The following is an 8,917-nucleotide window of genomic DNA, read 5'->3' as shown; positions in this document are numbered from 1 at the left end:
TAGCAGGATCATTCTGGCATTTGTCAAGATGGAATTGGACAGTTTGAAAGCAGGGACTCAGTTTCAGAGCAGCCACTGAATCTAAATTAGGGGGTTGCTGTGGGATGAAGAAAAATGGCCAATGAGAAATATTAGGAAGTAGGATTGAGGAGATTAACACATATCCCAAAGGACAACAGCACGGAAAGCATAGTGGCCCCATTTCATTCATTCCCTCTTTCAACAAGTTGTAGCACCTACTACGTGCCAGCAACTAATCTTCCTGCTGGGAATATGGGAGGATAAGCAAGTCAGGAAAAAGCCCTGCTTTCCATGGAGCTTATGCCCTACCAAGGTGGGGGTAGGAGGTCATCAAATAAGCAAATAAACAAAAAAATTATCAGATGGGAATAAACACCACATGGAGAATTTAAAAGGGCAGCACAATAGGGACTCAGATCTGAATGGTAGGGAGCCTGCCCAGTAGTGGTGTTCCAAACCAACAAATGCGAAGGCCCTTACAGCAAATGTAGCATGTTCGAGACCCACGGCAGCCAGTGTGGCTGGAACGTGGTGGGCGAGGGCAAGAGTCGGACAGCATGGAAAGCCAGCCAGGGGCCAGATTACAGGCTTTTGTCAGGCGGTGCAAGGAATTCTAAGAGTGAAGGGAAGCCACGGACACGTTAGACAGGAAAGTGAAAGAATACGATTTCACTTAAAGCGCTCTGGCTGCTCTATGGAGCATGGATTGTACAGGGCAAGAGTAGAAGGAAGACAAGACAGGAGGTGGGGATGCGGGCCAGTGGGGAGGGTTCTGGGCACACTTTGGAGTCAGTCAACAGGACTTGCTGACAAGACTGGATATGGGGGTGAAAAAAATAGCAGGACCAAGAATGACTCCCCAAGACCATAAGGATGACAGCCGGTGTAGGAAACCAACATTTCCCCCGATGATGCCACACTCCAACAAGCTGAGGTCTGGCCTTGACCTCAGCCCCCTGGAGGGGGTTTGCCAAGTCAGCCACTCCCAGGCTCCAGGTATCCTTACCTGGGCCTAGCCTGCTTGGGTACATGAGGAGCATGAAAGACAATGCCTGACACGGACCTGACTTGACCCTTGCGCGGGCCCGGCCTGCAAGGACACTTCATAGGCAGCTTTCTCCCATAGGTGGGAGTATCTATCCAGGCGGCCGGGGTCCCGCCCCCAGCTGGAAGTGCACCCAGCGTCACCTGTAGATCCGATGCTAAACAGAATTCCCAGTCATTCCCTCCATCCCCTAAGCCCTGGACCTGGGAGTGTCCCCTTAAACCAAAGGGACTGTGGGAATGGGCAGGCACATCCTGGCCAAACAAATACCAGAGACCAAGGGCTGTGGGTACCGCATCACTTTATTTTTTTGCTTTTCCAACTTGACTCTTAGACAATGCAAATTCACTCGCCTGCCTGGCCTCTGTACGGTCCCTCGCTGACGGGGCACAGGCTCCGAGGCTCAGCAGAAAGACGGAGGTCCCCCACGAGCCAACCAGGGTCCACAGCAGATGGGCCAAGCACCAGCAGAGACTCGAAGCCCTCTCCCCCAGGCCCTTACCACACTCCTTGCAAGGGACAGGCCAGCACCTCAGTGATCCAGCTCAGGGCCTTCCCTTAGAGGTTCTTCCTACGTACCCTTACTTGTCATGCCAAGCCTGGTGCCCTCTCCCTTGAGGGCACCGGACAGAAGCCAGTAACCGGCTCCACATTCGATTTCTAGTGTTCCTTTGGGAAACTTCTTTGAGACAGGAGGGTGCCAACCCCCGAAAAGAAACTGCAGACATATATTCTGCCTAATGGGACAGATAGCCATGGTAGAGTACTTCTTTCGTCCCCAGGAAAAGTTGAAAGCAGCTTTAGCTAACAAACCCCCTCAGGACCCCTATACATACGGTTTCCAACACCAGCCAGGGGGCCCAGCCAACCCACTTAAATCAAAACAAAAAACTAAAACCAAGACAATAAAAAGCAAGAATGGCAAACAACCGAAGAGAACAATTCTGGTCCCGTAGCTCTCTGCAGGAGACCAGATGGCCCCTTTCTGGCTCCGTCTGCCTTAGAGCCAGGAAGCAGCGCAAAGCTGCCCTTGGATTCAAGGCAGACAATGTGGGAGCCAGAGCAAAGGGCATCCTGGCCAAGCCAGGGGTCACCTTAGGTCCCTGACCCTGTCCAAACGGGTCCCCTCTCCTCCCAGCCCCCTTCGCGCCTCCCCGTCAGCCATCCACGAGGGTGAGGCCGTCATAGAGCGCGCGCTTCCACATGTAGTAGGTAGAGCGGGCGGTGAGGGGGAAGAGGGCGCTGAACTCCTTGAAGGAGGGGAAGCTCTTCGACTGGAAGCGCTTCTGCAAGAATAGCTTGGCCTGGGCCTTGAACTTCGTGGTGGCGAGCATGTCCATCACCAGCACCTGGCCGTCCCTGCCACCCACGGCTGCCTCCGCCACAGGGCGGCTGGACAGGGACCTGCTGTGGGGCCGGCCCTGGGCCGTGGCCCCCTCTCCAGAAGGCCCTCCCTGGGCCTTCCCTGGATCCTCTCCTGGAGAAGCCCCCATGTGCAGGGGGGGTCCCAGCAGGAGGGGCCATCGCAGCTGTCACATCCCTGCCAGCTTCCTTCTCCTGCTTCTCTTCGGCTTCCCGTAGCCCCCCTCTGCCCAAGGCGGAGGCCTGCATCTGGAATTTCGACAGGCCTCTGGGCCAGCCCCGGGCAAGACTCTTCCAGACCCAGAAGGTGGAGGGCGACAGGCTGGGGTAGCGGAGGCGGAAGCGGCAGAAGGGGAGATGCCCGCTGAGCACCTGCTTGCGGGCAGCCCTGCGCAGGCGCCTCTGCCAACGGGACAGGGGCACCTTGGGGGGCAGGAACTGGTGGGGGGTGGGCGGTCCCCCTGCCGTCACTTTGCCTGCCCCCCCTCCCCCTTCGCCCTTCCAAGGGAGCAGCGCCTCTTCCGGAACAGACGCCGGCTGGGGAGCCCCGGGCGTGGAGAGGGCTGGTGCCGGCTTGAAGCCGGGGTTCCTCCGGAGGGCCTTCCGGCGCCAGTTGTAGTAGGTGGACCGGGAGATGCCGGGGAACCTGCGTTTGAAGCAACGATAGGGGACCAGCGTGTTCAGGGAGATGCAGTGCTCCAGGTACGACTTGGCCCGCTGCATCAAGACCATGCCGGGGCTCGCGGCGGCCAGCGAGGAGCACCCCAGCCCCTTGGCCACCTGCTCTTCTGGCAGCTGCTCCAGCTCCCCCAGCACCTGCACCTCCTTGGGGGCCAGGGCCTGGCAGGTGCCGGAGCCCAGGAGCTCTTGCTTCCAGGCGTAATAGGTGGAGCGGGAGATCTCGGGGAACCTCTGGAGGAACTGCTGCAGCGGCACGACGCCGCCCCGGTGGAAGCTGTCCTGCAGGAAGTGCTTAGCCGAGAAGCGGGCAGCCACCTTCTGCCGATGCTCCTGGGACTGCCGCCGCCAGCGGTAGAAGGTGCTCTTGGTGACACTGTAGCGCTCGCACAGGTGGGAGTAGCTGAGGCCCGGTTCCTGGTTGAGCAGCTCCAGGGTCTTGGCCGGTGGCGGCAGCGGGGCCAGGGCCGGAGGAGCGGGGGCTGGACCAGGAGCGCCGTCCACCTCCACCTCCTCCAGCCCCACGATGGGGGCAAAGTACTGGTGGCGGAAGAGGTGGCTGCTGAGAGGCTGGCCGGCCCACATGATGTGCAGCGTGGCGGGCACGTGGTCGCAGCGGCGAGGCCGGATGACGCGGTTGAAGTAGGGCCGGATCTTGAGGTTGCGCATGGGGTAGATGGAGTAGATGTTGCGCTGGAGGACAGAGGCGAGCGCATACAAGTGCCACACGTTGGAGAAGCTGCTGGGGAAGCACGTGGCCTTGACGTCTGCGTCGAAGATGGCTTCCAGCGTGGCGGACGGCAGGCTGGTCATCTCCGGGGACTCCTCAGAGCACAGGGAGTAGCGCACAGCCTGCAGCATCACCTTGGAGTCGATCATGCCCTGCAGGTAGTAGTGCCGGTGCAGCAGCATCTCCACCACCGTGCGGGCCCGCAGCTCCAGGCTGAAGCCCACGTCCCCCCACAGCAGCACGCTGGCCGCCTCGAACAGCAGGCTGCCCTCGCCCCTGCACGCCAGCGGCAGCATGTTCCGGGGAGCGTCCTCTGGGTACAGGCTCATGGCCACCGAGTCCACCTCCAGCACCTGGGGGCCGGCGCCCCCCTCCCGGCAGGTGGGGAGGGCAAAGGACGACAGGACCTGCTTGGCCTCCAGCGCGGCACCGACGAGACCCTCGAGGCCCTCGGACTCCACAGCCTCCTGCAGCTCCTGCAGCACCTGCTGTACCAGCTGCTCCCGAGAGGTCATCCTGCCAGGGCAGAGGGCAGAGTCAGGACAAGGCGCCCGGATGCCCAGCAATGGTGACTGGCACCGTCTCCCTGAAAATAACGCCCATCCACTCCCATTCCCCCAGAGGCTAGCCCGGCTAAGTGCCTCCCGGGGTTTAATCCCTCCGTGGTGCTGAGGAAGAGCCTGGGCTCAGGAACCAGACTTTGAAGTCCTGGTTTTGATACTGGCTTGAGCAAGTCCGTTCAGCTCTCCTTGCTTCTGGTTCCTTTTCTGTACAGTGGGATGATAAACGTATCCAGTTACAGTTATTGTGGGCATAAAGGAGACGATGAAAGCATGGAGACAGGTATGCACGCGCACACACACACACACACACACACACACACGCTCATCCGCAGAACAGTGCCTGACACACAGAGAAGGAACGCAGAGGCACTAGTTGGCTGTGACGCGCTACACCTTCTTCAGGACAGCCATAAAGGCTGAACCTCCGTACCTGTGAACAGACTTACAAGCTCCTAGACCTAACACTGGGCTGCCTTTCCTTAGAACGGTGATTCTCAAAGTACGGTCCATGGACCCTGGGGGTTCCCTGAGACTTTTTCAGGGGGTCTGCAAGTTAAATCGTTTTCATAATACTAAGATATACTAAGATAATTTAACACTAAGATATTACTTGCCTTTTACATTATATTAATATTTGAGTAGAAATGTGGTAACTTAGCAGGAATCAAACTATGCTAGTAAACATATTCTTTACCACCATGTACACAGTTAAGGCGGGAAAAAAAAATGCTGGTTTCACTCAAGAATGTCCTTGATGAAGCAGTAAATTTTTTTAATTTAATCACATCCCTTAAATACACGACTTTTCATTTTTGCGAGTGGCAAACTGGGGAGCGCTCATTTCTGCTGCATACTGAACGTCTCCCATGACAGTTGTTTGGTTTCTGTGATGAACTAGCTGCTTTTATCATGGAATATCACTTTTACTTGAAAGAAAAACTGAGACATTACTCATTTAGACATGAGTATATTGGGAAGACATTTTCTCAAAATGAATAAGGTGAGCCTGTCACCTCAAAGAAAACTGTTGACTATTTGCTGCCAGTGAAATTTTGAGCTTTCATTGAAAAACTAGAATTTTGGAAAACCTGTTATCTACTACAGTGAGCTTGACAGTTTCCCAATACCTAAAGACTTTTCTGATGGGATCAGCAGTGACACTAACAAATGTAACTTTTTATACTATGTAGTGAAATTGTCAACATCTGAACATCTACATCAATCAATGAACTATATTTCCCAAAAAACCCAATGGGTGATGTTACAAAGTCACACACAGGTAAAAGATCCACTCCAAATATAAAAGAAAGCAATGGATTTTACTATAATGGGGTACAAAAAAATCAGATATTGTTTCTACATTATAACTAAGCTTTAAGAAACTACTACTTGTCAAGTGTTGGTGTACTGATCAAAGAATATTCACTGAACAAGCAAGCTATCGAAATACTCATCCTTTTTCCGCCTACCAATCTGGACAAAGTTGGCTTTTCTTCATAGACTTCTATCAAAACAATGTATCACAACAGACTGAACGTAGACACAGGAGAATACCTTTTAAACCACGTATTACAGAGACGTGAACCCATGTATAAGAATACACTCTTCTCACTATGTCTTTCTTGTTCGGGAAAAGTTATTTTTCACAAAAACAATTGTTATTTTTTATTGCGTAACGGGCTTGTTTTTTAATAAATATTTTCTAAATTTATCCATTTTAATTTTGAATATAATACACATCGATAGACGTAACCTATGTAAATAAAAGCTCTTCAGGGTCTTCAGTTTTAAAGAGCATACATGGGTCCTGAGACCAAAATGTTTGAGAACCACTGCCCTAGAACAAAGAGTCTTTTCAAAAGGGTGGCAGCAGCCTAGTCACTGGGCTAACACAGATCTAGCAACTAGGACGTACTGAGCATTCAGTATTTGCCAGACACTGTCCTAAGCCTGACAGCCATACTTTAAATTAGGCACTACCCTTATCTCCAGTTTAGAGGTGAGAAAACTGAGAAAATGCAATTTAGGCTAATTTGCCCTAGATCACACATGTGGTGGGGCCAGTACCAACGCTTAGACCCAGTCGCTCTAGTTTAAAGCTCCAGTTTAAACTGCCAGCCACCTTTTCAACACAAACAAATGATCCTAATTATTGGTACATTTTCAGTGTTGCATTGCAAAGCAAAGTATATTCCTTTTCAGACACTGCCTTTTTTTTTTTTTTTTAAGATTTTACTTATTTGAGAGAGAGAGAGAGAGTGCGCGCGCACAAGCATGGGGAGCAGCAGGCAGAGGGAGAGGCAGACTCTCCACTGAGCAGGGAGCCTGATTCGGGGCTTGATCCCAGGACCCCGGGATCATGACCTGAGCCAAAGGCAGGAGCTTAACCAACTGAGCCATCCAGGCACCCCTCGGACACTTCTTTTAATTTAAAAAGAAGGTCACTGTCTTCTCTCAGATCTTTACTCTCAGAATTCAATAAATTGCTTTAGATTAGCCTGAGATTTAAAAACTGTGTGACAAACACCCGTTTGTCAGCTCATCAACCTAACTGCCTACTTAAAGGGGATGTGCCTGAGTGTAAATTATGGTTCAGTAAAGTTTTTTTTAAAAGTTTGTAGGGGCACCTGGGTGGCTCAGTCGGTTGAGCGTCTGCCTTTAGCTCAGGTCATGGTCCTGGGCTTATGGGATCAAGCCCCGGGTGGGGCTCCCTGCTCAGGTGGGAGCCTGCTTCTCCATCTCTCTCTCTCTCTCAAATAAATAAAATCTTTAAAAAAAAAAAAAAAAGTTTGTAAAGCACCAAAAGAGTACCACCACAATCTTACCTGATAATCGTAAAAAAGAAGGCTCACCATTAGTAATCAGGGGCACCTGGCTGGCTTGGTCAGTAGAGCACGAGACTCTTGATCCTGGGGTCATGAATTTGAGCCCCGTGTTGGTCAGAGAGATTACTTTAAAAAAATAATTTTTTAAAAATTAAAAATTAGGATCACCTTTGGGTAAAACTTCTTGGCTGCGGATTTTTTTTTTAACGTGTATGCTGTGACAAATCTGGTCTAACCGCGCACTGATTTTCCATTTTGACCGTATCGTTTGACCCTGGAGTTAGGCTTTTAATCTGTTCATCTTGAATGTACTTTGTTTACTTTTTAAAAAACGATTCCTTTTCACTGGACTCAGGAGATAAACAATGTCATAGCCGTCCTCGGTAAAGAGAGCACATGTCCATATGCGATTTAAAAGTTGAGCCCTGAAAAACACACTGTAAGCCCAGAACAGCCTTTTCAATCTGGCAGCCAACAAAGATGCTGGTTTTACTTCCATGTCACTGGAAGAATGCCCCTATACAGCGGCACAGACATGAGCACTCTGCTAGATACTCGGCAAACCAAATTATGAAAATAGCCACCACTTACTTACGGATTACTATGTGCATTTAATTAGGTAATTCAACCAAAATCTCAGAAAAAAATGAGGGGACAATGAATTTAAACTGTTGGGTGATTGCTCCTGCCCTTCCACTCTTTCCCAAGAGCAAAGCACCATGTTCCCTCAGATGACGGCAAGCTCCTATGGGCTTCACAAGGAGTGAGCGTTTGGATTTCAGGCTTTTTAGAGGTAATTTTGTTTATATGTGGTTCTCCCCTCCCCTCCACGTGAACAACAACTCCATCACACCTGCACCATTGTTAGGATGGCTATTCTGAGTTCACACCTGGAGAAATGGAGGCTTGGGGGTTAAATTAAATCACTTTCCCAAGACCATGTGGCTATTAAAGCTATAATATTAAGCAATGTGACTCCAGAGCGCCCCTCTAAACACTGTAATTCCACTACCCAGGGGAATACATCACCCAAAATGCTTATCAGCTGAAAGATCCAGAAACACATGGATTCTTGGAGCTTCGACACAAACCTGGCCATTTCACAGATAAGGAAAATGGAGGTCCAGAAAGGTACAGACGACTTGCCTGACTTCAAGCAGCAGTATCCGGGTATCTTCCAACAAAATGTCCAGATATACCGCACTTCCTTCTGCACAAACCCCACCCCGCCCTACCCTACCCTGTCCCGCCTACTCTTCCCGGTCCGGTCCGGTCCCAGTCCCACCCAGCTCCGCTCCACCCTGTATCTCATTCCTTCCTCTTCCCCAAAGAGGTTAAGAGGTGGTGTGAGTAGGTAATACCCCACTTCTGTTTTCATCAAAAGCTTACTGGGAAAAAGCAGCTCCCTGGAGCTCTGCACCCCACATCCATCCACGGAGGGCTGGACTACCGGAGAACGGACAGTGGGGCAAAGGCCGGAGGCTGTGCGGGGAAGCCAATCATCCTTAAGTAGACAACTGGTTGATGGGGTTCAGGTGCAGCAGTCTTTTCAACAATGGCTCCCTGGAAGTGCAAGGCAGAGCTGGCAAGTGCCAGGTGCATTCATGGAAGGAGATGCAAAAAGCGAGAGCTCATCTACGGCTTTGTTCAACTGCGCTCCCAGGCCCCCACAGCCCTTGGAAGGGGCTGGAAA

The 8,917-nt window shown here is 51.5% G+C and overlaps 1 protein-coding gene across 1 annotated transcript; it reads right to left on the bottom strand.

Annotated features, from left to right (window-relative positions):
- Positions 1–1,363: 1,363 nt before the first annotated feature.
- Positions 1,364–8,685, bottom strand: VRTN (vertebrae development associated). Its single transcript, XM_045807977.2, is given in 3 exon segments — positions 1,364–2,568; positions 2,570–4,352; positions 8,614–8,685. Coding segments are annotated over 3 exon segments (2,166 nt in total). The 5' UTR covers positions 8,652–8,685; the 3' UTR covers positions 1,364–2,223.
- Between the last annotated feature and the right edge of the window lie 232 nt (positions 8,686–8,917).

Source organism: Ursus americanus, chromosome 26, assembly GCF_024610735.1.
Source record: "Ursus americanus isolate L20-20 chromosome 26, mUrsAme1.1.p, whole genome shotgun sequence".
Taxonomy (NCBI): Eukaryota; Metazoa; Chordata; class Mammalia; order Carnivora; family Ursidae; genus Ursus; species Ursus americanus.
Note: the sequence above shows the minus strand (reverse complement) of the source record. Positions and strands in the feature narration are given on the sequence as shown.